At 40.8% G+C, this 20,390-nt stretch overlaps 2 protein-coding genes and 1 pseudogene across 3 annotated transcripts; 1 reads left to right on the plus strand and 2 right to left on the minus strand.

The window, feature by feature from the left end:
- Window positions 1-20,390, minus strand: part of LOC119887775 — an 878,746-nt pseudogene that overhangs the window by 517,075 nt on the left and 341,281 nt on the right.
- On the plus strand, window positions 2,135-5,813 carry LOC119910315 (stonustoxin subunit beta-like). The gene is made up of 4 exons (XM_038728882.1): window positions 2,135-3,055; window positions 4,301-4,400; window positions 4,640-4,686; window positions 4,823-5,813. The coding sequence occupies exons 1-4, from the start codon at window positions 2,782-2,784 to the stop codon at window positions 5,398-5,400; spliced, it is 999 nt and encodes a 332-aa protein (XP_038584810.1). The 5' UTR covers window positions 2,135-2,781; the 3' UTR covers window positions 5,401-5,813.
- Window positions 12,427-19,148, minus strand: LOC119907017 (zinc finger protein OZF-like). 2 transcript variants are annotated; one of them, XM_038724681.1, is made up of 4 exons: window positions 18,810-19,148; window positions 16,672-17,153; window positions 13,130-13,288; window positions 12,427-12,879 (listed from the first exon to the last, which is right to left on the minus strand). In XM_038724681.1, the coding sequence occupies exons 1-4, from the start codon at window positions 18,883-18,885 to the stop codon at window positions 12,877-12,879; spliced, it is 720 nt and encodes a 239-aa protein (XP_038580609.1). In that variant the 5' UTR covers window positions 18,886-19,148; the 3' UTR covers window positions 12,427-12,876. The 2 variants fall into 2 exon arrangements, with proteins under 2 accessions (XP_038580609.1, XP_038580524.1); XM_038724596.1 differs by lacking the exons at window positions 12,427-12,879; window positions 13,130-13,288 and having other exon boundaries at window positions 14,842-17,153.

Genomic DNA, 20,390 nt, shown 5'->3' on the forward strand with positions numbered 1-20,390 from the left:
GTCTAGTGGCCGTTTACTTACACTGGGCATGTGCGTGCCGGTGTAAACATGAAGCAGATGGTCTGTTCTGTAGTTAGAGAAGATTTGGCGAAAGAATAAAGAAATGCAGACGAAGAATCAGACCAGATTTTTTTATCATGCACCAATAACGAGCTGAATGTAACACGGGAGTGTGGAGGCGGAGTCGTTGCAAAGTAAACGGCAACTTGCAGTAGCCTAAAAGTGTAGGCAGATTGGCCTAAGTGTTATTTGCATGCTACAGAATATTTTAAGTCAAAAACTCTGTGAATAGCATCGTGTTTCTGCTTTGCATGTGTTATATCAGAGAGCTGAGCGGCTGCGTCATCGTTTCTAAAGCCCGTCTTCACTAAAACACCCTCCGGACTTTAGAAACGCAAAACGGGGTCGGCAGCATTTCCAAACTTCTCCGCTTTAGGTCTTTTTTTTCGCTGTTTTAGTCTGGACGGGAGGTTCAAACGTAGAAAAAGGTCTCTGTTTTAATTTGAAAACGCAGTAGTGTGGATGGGGCCTCAAAGTTCCTGCTGCACATACCTTCTTTGTTCTACCACATATAGCGCTCAACCATGCACGCAACGATCTCTTTGTCTTCATGTAGCCTTAGTTTGGTGCATTTTTAGTTAGTTAATCTTGTGTGTTTTGCTTTTTTTCATCTGTTTAAATAAATGCTTGTGTAAATGCATGCTGGTCTCCTTACTGTTGCATACGAATGACTGTATTGCCCGCCTCTTCCACATAGAGCTCCAAATCCTTCATCTGACTATTAATGGTAATTTTTTTAATAGTTAAAAATCAATAGTTTAGCATAGCTTCAGTTTAACATCTGAATTATCTCCCGGTGACTAAATTAGGTAAAATTTCTCTTGTTTAAGAGTGGTGCCCTGAGGTAAATATAATTAAGTTATATTATTAGTTATTAAATTATAGTAATAATTAACGATTATTATATTATTTAATATATATATTGATGCCCTTTAAACCCTAATCCCCAACACTGCCTTCTTGCTAAAATAACCTAATCTTTTCATTGTAAACAATGTCGTAAATTGGACCTTCTGTTCTACTGATGGTTTTAATCATGTCCAGAAATCTTCCCTCTGACCCTTTCAACCCGATCAATTTGCCAAATTTGATCTATCTTAACCCAGGCATAATTGGCCCGTTATGTCATATAACTGTATTAACTTGCAAAGGTGCACATGGCTCAGTGTTAGACACCACTATCTTTTATAACAAATGAATAATAATAATAATGCATTACATTTATATAGCGCTTTATCATGGAAACTCAGAGCGCTTCACAGTGAAGTGGGGGGACTCGTCTCAACCACCACTAATGTGTAGCACCCACCATTAACCAAGGTCAGCCTGGGTATATTTGACTCACTACCTTTTAACGTGTCAATACCCGAGTCTGTAAAACCTGGAGAGGCCATACTTCATTTTAAAAAGAAGAAACTCAGTTCATACTCCAGATGAGAATAACTTACATAGCAATACACAGAGCTCTACTGTGCATACAGGTTTAACAACAGATGTGAATACAAATCAAATACATATATTTATAATGCAGTGTACACACAGAGTATATTTAATACTCAGTCTTGACAATGTGATCTAATACGGTCTGGTGTTTACATATGCCAATGCATTTGATTGGAACAGCCGTGTAGCCTTGTAATAGACAGTCGTCAAAGTTTTCCAGCGATGTGAGTGCACAGTCTCATAGTGTGTCAGGGTGGTTGTAGAGAGTGATAGTGTGTGGTTTTGTTTCTTTAAGAAGAATAGGGACGTCATGCTGTAAAAGGAACTTGTGATGAAATTATGTAATTTCTGAACTCTGGTATTTGGGGATAATGATACGTTGAATTTCAAAGATGCCAATCAAGAGTTTGTTTAAAACATTCTGTAAGTGAATTTTAAGGAAAGCCAAACTCTCTGAGCTAGTTCGTACTGACTGAACTGAACCCTGGCAGACAGAATGCTTGTGTGCTGTTTACCTTTACTTTACTTTGTGGTATTTCTACTCATTTCTAGCATTGTTAATTTTGAAAAGGATATGGGCCTGTAAATAAAGTTTGGTCACTTTTATTTTGAAATCCAGCACAGAAGAGGTACCGGAAGCAGGGGAACTTCCGGTGGCTAACATGCTAACTTTTCCTTTACGTTACCGTGAGATGCAGCCGGAGTTCAGCAGCAGAGCCTGCATGTGAGGATCAACGTGTTTAAGTGGACTCTGTTTAAACTTTCGGGATGTTTCACCTCAGACTCATCTCCTGTTAGCCAAGAATGCTAAAGGAAGTTAGCTTGTTAGCAGGAAGTAGCCGGAGCCGGAGCTCGGCCTCACAGTCGGAGCAGCTTCCATAGAGACCAAACTGTATTTTTCACGGAGCCCAAATGTCCAAATGTCCAGATAGAGCTGTCTGAATAGACTCTGTGCTGTTCCCTTTATCTGAACATGTTTAACATCTGAATTATCTCCCGCTGTCCTACGAAGCTAATGCAGTTAGCTTAGCTTGCTAGCTGGAAACAGTCTGGAGGAAAAGCTGCTGTGAATCAGTAAAAATGTCTAAAGTGGAGAACGAGGAGGAACTTTGTGGTATCAAAAACATATAGGCGAACATTTCTTTACACGACCAGCTGAAAATAACAAACTACAAACAGCTCCTGTATCGAACAATCAGAACTGCTGCTGCTCTGAAACATTTGTGTTACAGTTTCCTTCAGGTCTAAAACACTGCCGGACTTTAGCAGGGAGCCACGATGACGGCAAAGGACCTGTTGAAGACTCTCGATGATTTAAGTGAGGAGGAATTCAAGAGGTTCAAATGGTGTCTGAAGCAGCCTGATTTCCTGGAAACCTACCAAACCATCAAAGCCTCCAATCTGGGGACGGCAGACAGGCTGGACACAGTGGATCTGATGGTGAACACCTATGAACTTCATGGAGCTCTGATGGTCACCAAGAAGGTATTAGAGGACATACCCAGGAAAGACCTGGTGCAGAGTCTGCCAGAAACCTGCTCAGGACCAGAAGGTCAGTTTTTATATTATACATACTTGTAAAGGATCAGGGTCTCTCAGCATGGAAGCTCAGTGCTTTCACAAAAATAAAATTTGAGACCTGATATCGTTAATATGAGAAGAATTTAAGCTATAAATCATTGCTGTCTGAGAGGACAGAGGGATGATGGCGCTGCCTGACTCTCTTATTTCTGCCTTGGTTTGAGACACTGGGGGATATTAATTTCACTGACTAATATGGATGGTTTTATTTGTGGTATTTTATGCCTTGAGTAAATGACCTATGAGATGTCCTAATGACATAATGCAGTGATGCATTTGAGGTTGACATATGAAATAAAGAATTAGTTTCCTGCAGTACATTTTGCATACTATTTAAATACTGCTGTGATGATTGCTATCATAATAAAGCATGTAATAATCATAGTCATCCTTGTTGAAGGTTTGCAGCCATTCCCATGTGATGATGATTTTAGATTTATTGGAAATCCCAAAACAAACAGAAGTGCTGGTTACAGAAAATAAACAACACAAACAACAAATGCGTTAGCTACCTTACCATATAGTTTCAGAGCATTAGCATAGTTTAGCACTAGCTCACAAGCCCAGTATTAGCCCATTAAACAAACCGCTCTAAACAGTTATAGGTAGCCACCACAACATAACGCTGTGAAGGGGTGCTAAAACATACAATCTTTCACTGTGTGTGCATGTTAATGTTTCTCCTCTTTTCCTTCACATGTAGCAGGAAAAACAACTTAATGTGCCAGCGGGTGGCTTTCCAAATAAAAGCACCTCTAGTCAGAACAGGAAGTAAGACACTAGGGCTTAAACCAGGTAAAATACATAATAAAGCTGACTGAAATGACTGTAAAACAAGAATATTTCTTCTGTAGAGCTAAACATATACTGGGTTATTTACAAAGTTAATTTCAATGATTTTCCTGTATTTTGATTCACAGCCAATCACACTGTGGCCATTATTGCCCTAGTGGTGGCAGGCTCACAGCTTTCAGGGATTTGTCTTTCACACGCAGTGAGGTTTTGAACTGATCTGTGGTGCATCTAGGATTTGCTTCCTGTCTCAATGTGAGTACACTAAGGGTTTAGCACAGTGTGGACAGGGTTGAAGGTTCAGGCTTGTTTTTATACATTAAGAGCCTTTGACTAACTGTGAGGAGTGTTTGCATGTCAAGAAATTTAATCTTAATAGGGCATCTATTTTGATTAAGTGTTGTTGCTCTTTGTGATAATTCAGAAAAAGAGGATCTGGATGTGTTTGACCTGAAGAAATGCTTTCCTTCAGTGGAGGCTCTTCTGAAGCCGCTGCCAGAGGTCAAAGCCTCCAACACAGCTCTGTAAGTGGGATTTATTCATCAATACATACTCTGCTGTCTTTCAACAGAAGAAGAAAATAAGTAACGTTTACTGATTGTCTGTTTATTCATGATCTCCAACACGGTCTCCAGCATTTTTAAAGTAAGCAATTTAAACAACAAGAAGGGAGAAGCATGCCGGATGCACATATTGTGTAAATGTGTATGAGACAATGTAATGTCCATGTTTGATGCTGCTCTGACCCCCCTCCTCCTTTCAGGGTGGAGCCTGCTGGAGTCCGATGGTCGAGACCAGGTCTGAGGAAGTGTAAGTGTGTTTTTCATTTGATTCATGAAAACATTCAACCATCTTCAGACTGTGACATCACTCATTCAAAGTGCCAATCAATGAACAGATGATAGATCAATAACTGCAGCTGGATTGTGTCTCGTTCTCTCATCAGATTCCTGTGAACTCACAATCGACACAAACACAGTACACAGAAAGATCAAACTGTCTGACAACAACAGGAAGGCGATATGTGTGGAGGAGGATCAGCCATATCCTGATCATCCAGACAGGTTTGACTGGTGGCGGCAGCTGCTGTGTAGAGATGGTCTGACTGGTCGCTGTTACTGGGAGGTCAAGTGGAGAGGAGGAGTTTATATATCAGTGAGTTACAGAGGAATCAGAAGGAGAGGAAACAGTTATCGCTGCAGGTTTGGAAAGAACAATCAGTCCTGGAGTCTGAGGTGCTCTGATGTTGATGGTTACTCTGTCTGGCACAATAACAGAGAAATACCCATCTCCTCCTCCTCCTCCTCCTCCTCCTCCTCCTCTGGTAGAGTAGCAGTGTATGTGGACTGTCCTGCTGGCTCTCTGTCCTTCTTCAGAGTCTCCTCTGACACACTGATCCACCTCCACACCTTCAACACCACATTCACTGAACCTCTTTATCCTGGCTTTGCAGTCTGGTTCAGGTCCGGTAATGGATTCTTTGTGTCCTCACCTGTTTCCTCAGTGTCTCTGTGTTCTGTGTAGGAGGGAGAGTCTCCTCTTGGTAGAGAACAGATCAGTTGAGTCTGTACTCAGACCTGAACACCATCCAACACCTTTCACTGCATGAAAAGCAGGATTTTCTGGTTGAGTGTACTGGAAGTTCCTGCATACTGTCTCAAAGTGGGTCTTACAAGCAGCTGGAAAACAAATTTTAGTTTATAATAAATAAATAGCATAGAATACTAATAATAGAATATACCACAGTATTTGCCTATTTAAAATTATGTGCCGTTTAGTCCAGTGTGTCCAAATCTAGGTCTTATATATTTGTAGCATGGCTAAAACTTAGTTATGAATTTTAATAGATTTATGAGAATTAATACCCAATTATGAATTTTAATATTCAAAAATTAATATTTATTAATCCATAAAAAGCTCTCATTTAAAAAGGGCACCACCGGAGTTGTTATTATCCTAGAGTCTCCGGACCTCTAGGTAGCTTTTAATAATTATACAATTATTACTAGTGATCAGTTAGTTAATAATCGCTAAATTATCTTAAATCAATCAGTCAATCTCATATCTTAAGGGTCAGTTCTCTTGGCAGGGACGTAGAAATAGTCAACACACAAAGTTCCTTGATTACAGTGAATTGATTAACTAACTAAAGCGATATAAAAGGGTGGTTAAATACAGGGAAAATAAACTGGCTGAACAATGAGAAATGGAGGTTTGATTGTGGGAAGCATTTGACTCATACGGCAGAGGAGAACTAATGAAAGTAAGCTATGAGTTTAGGAGTTAAAAGAAAATATTAACATTATAGGACATCCCTGACCACAGAATGTTTGTTGGGTCTTTGCTTGTCGATGGCCTGCTTTGGCCTGTTGCACGGGTCCCACGCTAGCTGCCCGATCCTGGCTTTTTGCTAGGGGATTCTCCGTATCTGAAGAAAAACCTCAAGGGTTGGCCGTCCTCCATCTGGCAATTCGGCTGTTTTCAGGTTTCCTTCATTGTCGCTGGCGAGACCACGTGGCTTGGTCTGACCTCGGTGAAGTTGGCTCGACGAACAAGCTTAAAAGGGAACTTGGTCGTTCCTGAATTAGTCCAGTGTAACTTAACGGACTGATAACTTTAACAAAACAAGAAAGAAAGAAATTAAAACAAACTGAGGGGCAGATCGATGTCGCGGCACTTTGCGTGTGTAGCTTCAAGCGAAACAAAGGCTTCGTTGCGCTGGTCGAACTCTTAGGGCGTTGCCTGGAGAGGCACGCCAGACGCGTGCCGAAGCGTCCAGGGAGCAGAGCAGAAGACCAGAGCACGAGGAGAAGAGAAGAGCAGGACCAGACGTCGACGTTGCGTGTCGCTCTTTTGTGCGTGTCGCTCTTTTGTGGTCCGGGGCGTGGTTCCCCAGTGGGCAGTCCTTTGTTCCCGGGGGAGCGCTTCCAGTTTCCCGAGGGACTGCCGTTCTAAACTTTTAATGTCTAAAGAAAATGTATTTGCGCGTATTATAATCAAATATTTTCCACAATCAAACCTCAATGGTCAAACAGTTGTACCGTTCTATTTGGTAACAGGAAACAATTGTCACACTATTGGTCAAGTGAGTGACATTTATACATTAACGGCATTTCCGACGATGGTATGTAATACTTATTTTGTCCACTTGGGGGAGTTCAGGTTACATGAGGAAAGCTTAGATTAAATCAAAACAATCTTTCCTTAGGAACTGGGGAATTCAGCCTTAAATTCAAGCTGGATAATTAATAGAGTATAGTATGACATTTCTTTATCATCATTTCTAAAGGAATTGTTGCCATGGTTACAGGTGTGGGGGGGCAGTTTAGGATTTCCTGCCTCCCTCCAAGGAGAGTTCCGATAGGCTGTTTGTAATCTCTGGTTAATTTCCCTTTTGTCAGTTTAACAGTCAGGCCCCGTGTTATCAGCTTCAGAATCAAAAAGGTTTTTACGATCAACTGCTCATGAATAGCACTTAGAGAAAGCAACTTGTCCACCCCCCTTCCGTTGGGGTCTCCTCAGCAGTCTGTTGAAGTTGATCTTTAAACCCCCTGCTCCTTTCTGGGAGAGGAAAAGAGGAATTTGGAGTAGCTCCAAATTTATTTAATATAAAATGCACAAATTCATGCTTTGTCAGGTCTGTCAGCAGGACCATATGACAACAGCTTGTGTTTGTTTTCTGAATGAAGTTCAGATCGATCAGGGCTATGCTATGCTAACTTTTTCACAGTAAAGTACAACGGCAGCTGGAATGAAGTTACAGACACGTTTTCTGAACTCACCAGGTAGTTCAACTTCCTCACTTTCTTTTTTCCAATTTTTTCCAAAATTGTAATCTTTTATGCAAGTACTTCAGAGTGCTTATCAGTTACTTATCAGGGTGCTATTTACTCATAAGAGTGCTATTTACTTATCAGAGTGCTATTTACTCATAAGAGTGCTATTTACTCATCAGAGTGCTATTTTTCTCCTTTTATTATGTCTTATGTATTGTTTTAAATCTTTAACCTGTTCCATCTTTATTATCATTCTTGTTATTCCAGTCTGTCCACATGTGTGGGGTTTAGCTCAGGGATGTGGGGTTGTTGATTGTTTTCCTCACTAGCTGTTCTTCTCCTTCCTTCCTTGACTGGGACCAGTCAAGGATATTTTGTTCCCCAAAACTTAGATGCTCAGACTGTGTAAATGATCATGCAGCCCTTTTCTCTGGGCCAGACGTTAGTGATTGTTGTAAGAGTACTTCTCTTCTTTTTCTCTTTTGTTAAATAAATTCTTCAAAGACAACGGTTCGTTGTAACTCAGTTATTTGCTCAACCTCTCACCAGGAATATAATTTCCACGCCAGTTCACTTTCCATCATGCACCTGAAAGCGTTTCAGGTCTGAGTTCTGAGCTTTACTTTGAGAGTCAGAACTCGGAATGACATCACATGTTTACAACCAGCTAAGTTAGCTATTGTTACCAACATTAATAAATGTTAAAAATTCATATTGTATTTGTAGTTATCAGCTGGAGATAATGTGACTATTTCTGAGTGAGGATGAAACTTCTATTCGCGTTGGGGGATCGTAGTGTTCAAGAGCTAATGAGTTTTAAGCAAAAAAAAGGGAAGAGGGGAGTTGGGAGGTGAGCAGGACGCCAGCAGACGAGGGCACGGAGGACCGAGGAGCAGGCGGGGCTGGCAAGGCTCGAGCGAGGCGACTGAGAGGGGGCTGGAGGCCGAGGCGGAGGTGGAGGTTGATGCGTGTAAGTGTCATTGCGGAATTACTCTCAAAGTTATTTACTCACTAAGACCTTTTTAAGCTTTTCCTTAAGAACCAAGATCAGACTAGTTCAATGCAAGTCAGTGTCAACATCACCAAACTTTAAATTTAAAATTAGTGTCATCATTAGTATTTTGTTGGACAGTACAGCTGCTTGTCCCCATACAAACCTATGCCAGTTTGGTCTCTCTGACTCTTGCTCTCCTGCTTTGCATTGTTTTTGTCACTCAAGCATTTGCCCTTTTCACTTTAGACTGCTATTTGTTCAGATAAGTGCACATTACATATAACTTCACTAAAAATTGCCATCACTTTCATGATATCCCTTTCCAAATGACTTAATACACCTCCTAGCCAGTTGCTGTAGAAGACTCTGAATCTAATGAAAATGTAATTAACAGTGCTTTGAAGTTTTAGATTTATAATATCCTGTAACTGACATAACTAGGGCTGCAACTTTTAAATTAAACTTGAGGTTGTTTTAGGCATGTGCAAATGAACAGTCACAAAAATAATTTTCAAAAATACATCTTTGTGTATAATAAATGTGCTACTCTCAGCGCCATTAACAATCAATCAGATTGTCCAAAGCAAACTGTATAGAAAACGGCTCATAGCGTGAAGTTAACACGGCTTTAATGGGAAGATAGCTTGCTATCTAGCTGCAGTTAGCAAACTTTTCTGAGGTCACACGCCTCTGGAGCAACAAGGGGTTAAATGATTGAACCCAGGTCTCTCACACCACAGGCATGTATCTTATCCATTATGCCATCACCACCCACAGAGGTGGTGTGTTGACTACAATGTGTGACACAAATTTCAGTTAAAGAGGAGCTCTGGCAAAACATCTTCCAACATTCTGAAGTTCAGGACCATTTATGTGACACTGCTGAAATGCTTTTTAATCCATCACATTTACAAGTTAAAATTTTACTTCCTGATGTTTTTCTGTACCATAACCACCTGCCTACATCTCTCAGAAATGCCGGGGGGAGACACGGCCCCCCCCCGACCCTGTTACTTCAGGAATGTCTCTGGTGATCCAGGTACCGGCAACGGATGGGACTTGAACCCGGAGACGCTGCACCACAGGCACAGACAATCTCACCTCGCCACCAAATACCCTTCACAATTGTTCTTTTTCTGTGGGCGCTTTTATCTCTTCACTTTTGAAGCAGCATCTCAAAAGCTTTCGATAAGGATCGAACCCACAACCCCCGAGTTTCAAGGGGGCCCTCCATCCAGGGTACCAGCAACAGATGGGACTTGAACCCAGAGACACTGCGCCACAGGCACAGACAATCTCACCACGCCACTGAATACCCTTCACAATTGTTCTTTTTCTGTGGGCGCTTTTATTTCTTCACTTTTGTAGAGCTAAAAGCGTCTCAAAAGCTTTCGATAAGGATCGAACCCACAACCCCCGAGTTTTTTGGTGCTTTTCACTCTTATATTTACATGAGCAGGCAGTGGAGCGTGTGTGATAACAAGGAAAAACAAAAACGGAAAAACAAAGCAGCTGCGTTTTGTTTTATTGCTACTGAGTTACAAACTGAAAGTTGCATCACTACTGATCTTGCAAAAAAGTAGCTGATGTTTATTTAATTTCTTTTTCCGTGTGTATAATATAGTGCTCACTTCTACAATCATATTCGACACTATGAGATGCGACGCGACTTGGAAAGAAATAGCCTATATGATGCGAGTGTGACCAATCTGGGGAGGCAGACCACAGGCGCACAGCAGCCTGTTAGTTTGAAAACCGGTCAGTAGAACAAAATGCAGCTGCTTTGTTTTTCCTTTTTGGGTTTAAAACAAAAAACAAAACTGATTTGGTTTTGAAACGAAATAATCAAAGAACGAACCAATCCGAACGAATCCTATGCTAATTTCAGTCCCTCCCAAGTCGATCTTCTTGTTGATAGTGCTGCTGGCTCTCTGCGAATGACACTCCACTGTGTAGCTCCTCTAAAAATTAAAATACTAAAACAATGATGGTTAGCTCCATGGTATATTACAGAAACTCACACATTAAAGCAAATATTGCGGAAACTTAAGAGGAATTGGCGTTCCACCAAACTGGAGAATTCTCGTTTAATTTGGAAAGATAGTCTTAAAACTTATAGGAAGGCCCTCCGTAATGCCAGAGCAGCGTACTACTCATCATTAATAGAGGAAAATAGGATGTACCACAGTACTTTACAGTAGCTGTAATTAAACCTCTTCTGAAAATGCCCAAACTTGATCCGGATGTTTTAGCCAACTATAGACCTATATCTAACCTTCCATTTCTCTCTAAGGTTCTGCAGAAAGCAGTTGCTAAACAGCTGTGTGACTTTCTACAGAGCAATAGTTTATTTGAGGATTTTCAGTCAGGATTTAGAGCTCATCATCAAGCTGGTTTAAGTCCTATTTATCAGATCGATTTCAGTTTGTACATGTTAACGATGAGTCCTCCATGCACGCCAAAGTTAGTCATGGAGTTCCACAAGGATCTGTCCTCGGACCAATCCTCTTCACTTTATATATGCTTCCTTTAGGCAATATTATCAGGAAATATTCCATAAACTTTCATTGTTATGCAGATGATACTCAGTTATATCTATCGATCAAGCCAGATGAAACTCATCAGTTAGCTAAACTTCTAATGTGCCTTCAGGATGTTAAAACCTGGATGACCTGTAATTTTCTCATGTTAAACTCAGATAAAACTGAAGTTATTGTTTTGGGGCCTAAGCACCTCCGTGACGCATTATCTAAAGATATAGTTTCCCTGGATGGCATCGCCCTGGCCTCCAGCACCACTGTGAGGAATCTTGGAGTTATCTTTGATCAGGACATTTCGTTTAAATCTCACATTAAGCAAATTTCAAGGACCGCCTTTTTTCACCTACGTAATATTGCGAAAATCAGGAACATCCTGTCTAAAAATGATGCAGAAAAACTAGTCCATGCATTTGTTACTTCTAGGCTGGATTACTATCCATTAAAACTCTTCAGCTGATCCAGAATGCTGCAGCACGTGTTCTGACAGGAACCAGGAAAAGAGATCACATTTCTCCTGTTTTAGCTTCTTTGCATTGGCTTCCAGTAAAATCCAGAATAGAATTTAAAATCATTCTTCTTACCTACAAAGCTCTTAATGGTCAGGCACCATCTTATCTTAAAGAGCTCATAGTACCTTACTACCCCACCAGAGCACTGCGCTCCCAGAATGCAGGGTTACTTGTGGTTCCTAGAGTCTCCAAAAGTAGACTAGGAGCCAGAGCGTTCAGCTATCAAGCTCCTCTCCTGTGGAACCAGGTTCCAGTTTGGGTTCAGGAGGCAGACACCATCTCCACATTTAAGAGTAGGCTTAAGACTTTCCTCTTTGATAAAGCTTATAGTTAGGGCTGGCTCAGGTGAGTCCTGAACCAGCCCTTAGTTATGCTGCTATAGGCCTAGACTGCCGGGGGATTTCCCATGATGCACTGAGTTCCTCTCAGTGCATCATGTTCACTCTGTTCACTTGTGCTGGAGGCTCTGAAGTTTATCTCTTTGTATGATCTCCATGTATTTGCTTGGGGTTTTAGTTGTTTTTATGTACCGCACTTTGAAATCTTGCAAATCTTGTACTAAAATGTGCTTTAAAAACAAAAAGATTATTATTATTTTTAATAATTATTGCATTGTTGGAGAAAAGTGTCCAGCAGCACAGTGGTTATATTTGAGTTCTCTGCTTTGAATAAACTTGTCACACAATGGTTTTTCAGTGTGAACAAACTACAACCCTGTTAAGAGTCACGACCAGAATGAGATTAGTTTTATTATACAAAGTTTTTCATGATCAGAAACAATCACACCAACATGGAGATCTTTGGTTGTGTCCATGTTAACGCCAGTATGCAGTGTGGGTACTGTGCGTCTGCTGCCACCTGCTGGTCTGTCATGGCACCGTTACAAATTTCAGAAAACATTAAGGAGTCTACAAACCTGAGAAGCTGAGGGACACGGACCCCCAACGAGATGTGGCACTCATACGGGCCGCTGTCTGTCTTCTGGACCTTTTTCATGATGATGGAGTAGTGTCCCTTCTTCTGGAGGAAACACAACACTCGACCACTTAATTTCTTGCTCTGGGTTGAATAGTGTGGTACTGTTTTTTCTAATGTCCAGTACAATGTTGTCTTCTATGTCCCTCCAGAAGACAGACAGTCTCTGGTTGAGGGTCACTGTAGATGCAGGGCAGCAGGACAGGTCACTGTGAGACAACAGACAAGGTGAAGCTGTTTATTTACAGGAACGCCAGTAAAGTCAGTCAGTGAAATGGCTCTAATTAATATTAATACATACTGACGGCATGAAGATAAGGACAGCAACGTTAAAATTAGTTTCACACAGTGTGAGACTTAAGTTCTTGTTGGGGGAGGGTGAAGCAAGAGAGTTTGGTGGAAAATAGGCGCACACAGAGTTTTAGTACACCGGAGGAAATAGGATGCAGGTGTAGGTACCAGATGTGCTCGGATGGTCAGATCGGCTCGGGGTCCTGCGCCTATCGTGAGCAGTGACTCTGGAGGCGAGTTCAGCGCCGACAAGAAGAAGCCAAACGCTTTCTTCAAGGGAAACGGGGTCCTGCCGCACTGCATGTCTCTGCCTGACAGGGTGAACACCTGTGACACACCCACCAAACGTGAGAAAACAAACTTTAATAGTAGAAAGGCATTAACAAGGCAACATTGCAAAGCCAAGCTGTGTGCAAAGGATAAATACAACACATAATCAGAATCAGCTTTACAAAGATGCAAAGATACAGATAGATACAAAGGTGCATAGCCAGGGGGGACTACAACAACAATACAACAAAAAAAAAGAGAACAAATATTTAAAAAAGGATATCACAGAAAGACCTTAAAGCGAGTACAGATATTAAGCACGGACTTGGTACCTACACATTCCTCGAGGCCCGTTGCACAACGTTGCACAGCGTAAAGGCATAAAGCTCATTACTGCTCTAACCCCCCCGTTTTCAATAGATTCATGTGATTCTGTTTCTGGCCAAATTCCTCACATATAAATCACCATTTCCAACATTTCACTTTTAGTTCACTGCTTCTGGTTTGAACTACATCATTAAAAAGATTCCTGCGAGGTAGAGAAACAGTAAATAAGGTGGAGATCGTAACAATTGTCACATAAGGTCTCTACAGCACAGTTATATTCACTTTCATGCGTATTAATTATGTATATTATGTATTTGAGATATTAAAGTTTCATTGAAGGAGCAGCAGCCAGGAGTTTAAAAATACTGCAGCCATGACTCAAAGCCCCCCCGAACGGCAATTTTTAGTTTCCCCCAAAATGAATACCAGATTAAATTTCATGTCCCAACACAAAGGTTTATTTACATTCACACACTCACTAATGAATGCTTTTTAAGTGATCTACCCGTGTGTTCATTGTTCTGGGTCTAACCTTATTAACCACTAATTGGCACTCTTGCAGACAGTAGTGTTCCCACAGCGCCCCCTGCTGGCCCCTATCAGTTTGTTATATGTGGTGTTGGGAGTATCACAATACAAAAGTTATGTATTTGCTTTTTGCTGTGATACTGTTATGTAACGCATTACTACTAAAATTTCTGTAATTTTATACCCGTTACAATCTCAGTTACGTACGCACAACACATTTTTACACAAAATTAAGTGTAAAGCATCACAATTCAGAGACAGTAATATTTCACATTTATTCATTTAGCTGACGCTTTTATCCAAAGCGACTTACAATTGCTATTTATGTCAGAGGTCGCAGACCCTTAACCCCTCGTTGCTCCAGAGGCCTGCGACCTCTGGAGCAACGAGGGGTTAAGGGTCTCGCTCAGGGACACAATGGTGGATGTCTCACAGTGGGAACCCGGGTCTCCCACACCAAAGGCAAGCATCTTATCTATGCGCCATCATCACCCCTAACTAATTACTCTCAAATGGCAGTAACTGGTAATCTATAAAGTTTTACATTTTGGCAGTGGTGGAAATGACAAACAGGGGACATTGTTCATTCTACATTGCGTACTTTCACTTTTAATACTTTAAATACACTTCTCTGATTATACTTACATAGTTTTACTTAAGTAACAGATCTGGGTACTTCATCCACCACTGTATTTGGTAGTAACTTACCACTGGTTGTTGACTAGAAACTGTAAAAGCACAAATAAACACCAGTCTTCCCCTTTTAATTATTTTATTTTGTTATGTTCAGACATCAATCAATTATTCAAACAAAAAACGAATCATTAGTTGCAGTCCTAATTAAAATGGTTAAAAATTTGCTCCTGAACAGAATTTTACAAAGTATTAATTTTGCTGTATGTGTACGAAAACACAGGAAAAAAAGGTGCAAACTAACATAGAAATATTCAGTAATTAATTAATTAGTAAAAGATAACCAACTGAACTGATGTTCCCTCCTCTGTGACTGAATGGCATTAAAAAACTGTCTAGACCAGTAGCTCAGGGTGAAGAGGTTGTAGGTTTGATCTTTATCTAAACTGGTGGTTACGGGAGGGACAACGGAGAGCAACTTTAATTTTACTTAAAAGGAAAGTTGGAAGTTTCTTTTTAATAAATGTTGGAAGAGTTTGCCAGCAATACTCCTCGCCTTTACCTAGCATGAATACATGAATAAATTATTATTATACATTAATACATATACAATATATTAATAATTATTTATATTAATACACAACACTAACTAGTTCAAGTTATAGTTCAACTAGTGTGGAGAAACAGCAGCTGTGGGTACTGTAAGGGTAATAACTTACAATGCAGTTCAAAATTGCAACACATTCTCACTCCCGACTCATCACATATTGACGCTTGGTCAAGCCCCTTTGGCGTCGCTTTTTTACGCCCTGGTTACCCCTTTAGCATAATTTTTAGATGTTTAAGGCTCTACGGTCAAGTTAGCAACGCTTAGTAACAAATATGCAACGTCCAGTAAAGTTGTGAAATGTTACAAACTGACGCTGATGGGTATTGACCATGTGTCCAGATGTGACGAGTCGGGGAGTGAGAAAGGGTTGCTAAAACAGACCTCAGGTAAATCAATTTCATGACCTCATCCAAACTGAGGAATTTGCTTCAATTGACTTTATCTACCAGTTCTTCAATCCTGCTGGAAGCAATCAGCTCACAGAGCTTCATTTACTTCCACTGCTCTCACCAGCACACTTGTGGTTTTTGAAAATATGATGCCGAGTGAATCTTTTATCACAAATACTGCAATTAAATCGTTTCTCCCCTGTGTGGATTCCCATGTGTTGGGACAAAGTGTATCTGAGACTGAAACTTGCTTTACAAACTGAGCATGTGTATGGTCTTTCTCCTGTATGAACCCTTAAGTGTGTGGTTAAAGTGGAGCTATGTGCAAATCTTCTACCACAAACAGAACAAATGAAGGGTTTCTCTCCTGTGTGTATCCTCAAGTGTTCTCTCAGAGTTCGCCTTTCAACAAATCCTTTACCACAAACTGAACAACTAAAGGGTTTGTCCTCGCTATGCATTCTTATGTGTCTGGACAAATTGCCCCTGCGACTGAAACCTGCTTTACAAACTGAGCATGTGAAAGGTTTTTCTCCTGTATGAACTCTTACGTGTAAGACCAAATCTGAACTTCGTGCAAATTCTTTACCGCACACAGAACAACTGAAGGGTTTCTCCCCTGTGTGGACAGCTGAGTGTCGTCGCAGATGTGTTTTACATATAAATTGTTTACCACAGACAGAACATCTGAAGGGTTTCTCCCCTGTGTGGATTGCTGTGTGTTGTCTCAGATGTTCCTTTTGCCCAAATCCTTTATTACAGAAAGAACAATAGAAGGGTTTCTCCCCGGTGTGGATTTTCATGTGCCTCGCAACATTTTTTCTGCATTGAAAAGTTTTATTACAAACAGAGCAACTAAATGGTTTCTGCAGACGTCCCTTGTGGCCAAAGCTTGTAGAACATTTAGAGGAGCTGCTTGATGTTTTACCAGTGTTACATTCCACATCACTTACTTCGTTGTTTTGTAGAGGGTTTAAACCAGACTCCACCCAATCACAACTGTCATCAGTCTCAGAAGAATCAGAAGTCTTGTCAGTATCTGGTTGTAAATGTCTCTCTGGATCCGAGTTCCTGGCTGGTTCTGGTCCTCCACAGTCCTCTCCATCAGATTCTGATTCCATCTCTTCAGTTAGTCTTTGATGAAGCTGTGAGGACTGAGGTTTCTCTTCATCATCTTGTTCACTCTTTACAGGGACAGGAGTGAATGTGAACTTGGTAAGATCAACTGCCTCCAGCCCTTGAAGCTGCTTTCCCTCCTGACTGGTCCAGAGTTCCTCCTGTTCCTCTTTAATAGGTGAGCCCCTCTGGTCCAGACCGGGGCTCCACTCCTCTTTGATGTATGGGGGCTCCGGTGGGTCCTCCTGGTCCAGACTGGGTCTCAACTCCTGCTGTTGAGGGGGAACCTCTTCTTCACTCACCAATAGCAGCTGGACGTCTGTGAAATACATACACGTTTTATAAAACTGCAAAGCTAATCAACAACTGTGCTACACTGTGAACAACAAAAAATTGTTGAAATCATAGAAATCCTGCTGTCTGGGTCGGAGCTGAGCTCAAAGTCAGTGTTCAGCAGAGCAGAGAGGCTCACAAGTCTTTGAGCTACAGTGCAAGTCAAGTCTCAAGTCACTTGTGGTTACAATCAATGTTGTATCACCTGCTGCGTTCAATCCAGGCTGTTAAAAAAATTGCATAGCTATAAGGGATTCTGTAACTGCAACCGGTTTTCACTTACAGAGCAATGCAATTAATGACAGCTTATTAACTACTGTAAGTTTATACACCCCGCAGACTCTCAAACCCAGTGTGACGTTAACCAAATAAAACTGTTACATGTACACTGTAAACATGTTTACTCAGGTTACTAACCTATTTTGCGTTCAGTGCTTCCTTGTTTGGGCCTTGTTGTATGAAGTTTTAAAGCCAAAGTTTATGATGACTCTCTCACGTGCGGCCGTTTGCAGCTACGTGTTATGTAGGCAGGTTATAGGTAACGCAGGGAGGGGATAACAGCAAGTTCATCAGACGTTTCCTAAAAATAAACGTTGTTCACGAGTCCCGCACCTCAATTCCGTCAAATCTGAAGTCTTTTGACAGTGAGTCTCAAGTCGAGTCTGAAGTCACTGTGTGCGACTTAAGTCGGACTCGAGTTCCCATCTCTGGTAGACACCAAAACCCAACTACTGTAACATTAAAAGTTACTGCTTTGACCTGCGTGGAAGCGGGGAGAGGAAAATCAAAAACGGGAGGGTTAGTAAGTCATGAATGTTTTCAGTACATGCTCTGGTAGACCCCGGTCAGCTGACTGTTTATCTTCTGTGGTTTTTGTGGTGCAGCAGTGTAGTTAACAGTTGCAGAGTGCCCTCTGGTGGGCAAACTATGCGACACTCATGACCTGAGGGAAGAATCTTACTCTGTTTCTGTTTTAATAGTCATATATCAGCTGTTATAAACGCTGATGTTAATTTACCTGCAATTAGGCCATATCGGCCGCAAATATCTGCACAACAAATCGGTTGAGCTCTAGTTGAAAAAATTATACACTGACGATACCACAATACATTAAATACATTTCATCACTTCCACCCTTGAGGCCACTTTAATTAAATTAAAACACTGGATTTGTAATATATTAGTTTCAGAACAGCCAAAGTGCTTTACACTACATACATGCAAGGTGCCAACTGCTCACCAGAAATAGAAGCTTGGTTCTCACAGGACAGCAATGCTACACACGATGATCTTATAGACCATGATGCATTTCTGCAGATTAAACTACCCAGCAGGATATAAAGGAATTAAAATGACTAGAAACATCTGCAGCAGTAAAATGCAGCATTGATGCAGCAGGAATATCAATCCAGAAACATCAGATATAACAGAGAAACTCTGACAGGAACATTTTACTGCACTGTGAGTACTTTTACTGTCATACTGTAAGTACATGTTGCTGATAATACTCACATACTTTTACTGAAGGAAGGTTTGAATGCAGGACTTTTACTCGCAGTGGAGTATTTTCACAGAGTGGTATTAGTACTTTTACTGCAGTAAAGGCAGTTTACAGTGAGAATAAGCAGTAAAGAGTACAAACCTGCTTCAGGCTTGAAAACAGCGTCCAGTAGTTTGCGTTGTCCACAAAGTTCCTCCTCGTTCTCCACTTTAGACATTTTTACTGATTCACAGCAGCTTTTCCTCCAGACTGTTTCCAGCTAGCAAGCTAAGCTAACTGCATTAGCTTCGTAGGACAGCGGGAGATAATTCAGATGTTAAACATGTTCAGATAAAGGGAACAGCACAGAGTCTATTCAGACAGCTCTATCTGGACATTTGGACATTTGGGCTCCGTGAAAAATACAGTTTGGTCTCTATGGAAGCTGCTCCGACTGTGAGGCCGAGCTCCGGCTGCATCTTGCGGTAACGAAAGGAAGAGTTAGCATGTTAGCCACCGGAAGTTCCCCTGCTTCCGGTACCACTTCTGTCATTTTCAAAATAAAAGTGACCAAACTTAATTTACAGGCCCATATGACTTTGAGAATTAACATGGTAGAAATAAGTAAGTACAGAATTTGTTGTCCTTGTTCTTAGCTATTTGTCTGAAATATGCTAAAATTATTAAAAAATTTTTTTTCAAACAGTTGGATGAATAGCTGGGTTGGATGTGCACACAAATTATATATGTCTACCAGCAAGAGGCGCTATAATCAAGGTAAGTGTGTTTTGGACAGTAACTCCCTCATGATATGTCACACATTCAAACCTCTTAAATGCATTACATTTGACCTATTTTTAATTTAGCAAAATCATGAAATGTGCAAAGCCAACTTTTTCGAACTCCTGCTAGGCCAATCTGCACAAAATCACACACACACAGACTCTGTCGACCCTCATAATCTTAAATTTGTAAAATTATTTTTTTTATCCAAAAAATGCACAAATTATAAAAGAACAACTTTCAGTAAGTTATGGAGAAACTTGGGCCCTTCCAATTCCCAATAACGACTCTATGCAAAATCTGTCTGTAATCAGCCACATGGTGGCGCTTTAGCTGCAAAATCATGACGTGCATATCTTCTTTTTCAAACTCCTCCTGGTTGGTAAGCCCAATCTGCATGAAAAAGTGCTGATAGACTATCTGAACCCTCATGATCTAATGTTGTTAATCATTTTGATAATCCAAAATCTGCACCAGTCGGCCACTAGATGGAGCTTTTGTTATAAAATCATGAAATATAATATGATTTTCTAAACTACTCTTTTTGAATTTATCGTTAACATACGTTCGTTATGTATCGTTAACCACCCAAAACCCTACGCAGAGTCGCAGTCTAACGCACTTTTCTGCTCCTCCATTTCAGGAGTTACTGAGTGAAAACCCTATAGTGACGGTGTCTGCCCCCCGACCATCGAAATTATTTAAATCAAAGGTAAACAGAAGAGGAGCTGTGCATAAAAACCTCATAAAAATTAAAACCACAAGAGCAATAGTGCAAACCGAGGAGGTGGAGTTGCAGCTATCTTCGACTCTAGCCTACTAATCAGCTCTAAACCTAAACTAAATTATTTATTTTTGTTACTTTTTGTTATAGTGTACCGAGCACCTGGCCCGTACTCTGAATTCCTATCTGAATTTGCAGTTTGAGTTTTTGTCAACTTTAGTCCTTAAAACGGACAA

The sequence above is a fragment of the Micropterus salmoides genome, unplaced genomic scaffold (genome assembly GCF_014851395.1).
Source record: "Micropterus salmoides isolate LMB-PRFRI ecotype aquatic unplaced genomic scaffold, ASM1485139v1 Ms_hic_scaffold_1, whole genome shotgun sequence".
NCBI classification, from domain to species: domain Eukaryota; kingdom Metazoa; phylum Chordata; class Actinopteri; order Centrarchiformes; family Centrarchidae; genus Micropterus; species Micropterus salmoides.

Coding starts and splice junctions, on each gene's coding strand:
- LOC119910315 (XM_038728882.1), top strand. CDS start 2,782: ATGACGGCAAAGGACCTGTTGAAGACTCTCGATGATTTAAGTGAGGAG. Junction 3,056..4,300: donor AACCTGCTCAGGACCAGAAG/GTCAGTTTTTAT, acceptor GTGATAATTCAG/AAAAAGAGGATCTGGATGTG. Junction 4,401..4,639: donor AAAGCCTCCAACACAGCTCT/GTAAGTGGGATT, acceptor TCCTCCTTTCAG/GGTGGAGCCTGCTGGAGTCC.
- LOC119907017 (XM_038724596.1), bottom strand. CDS start 18,885: ATGTCTAAAGTGGAGAACGAGGAGGAACTTTGTGGACAACGCAAACTA. Junction 17,154..18,809: donor TGTTTTCAAGCCTGAAGCAG/GTTTGTACTCTT, acceptor TGTATTTCACAG/ACGTCCAGCTGCTATTGGTG.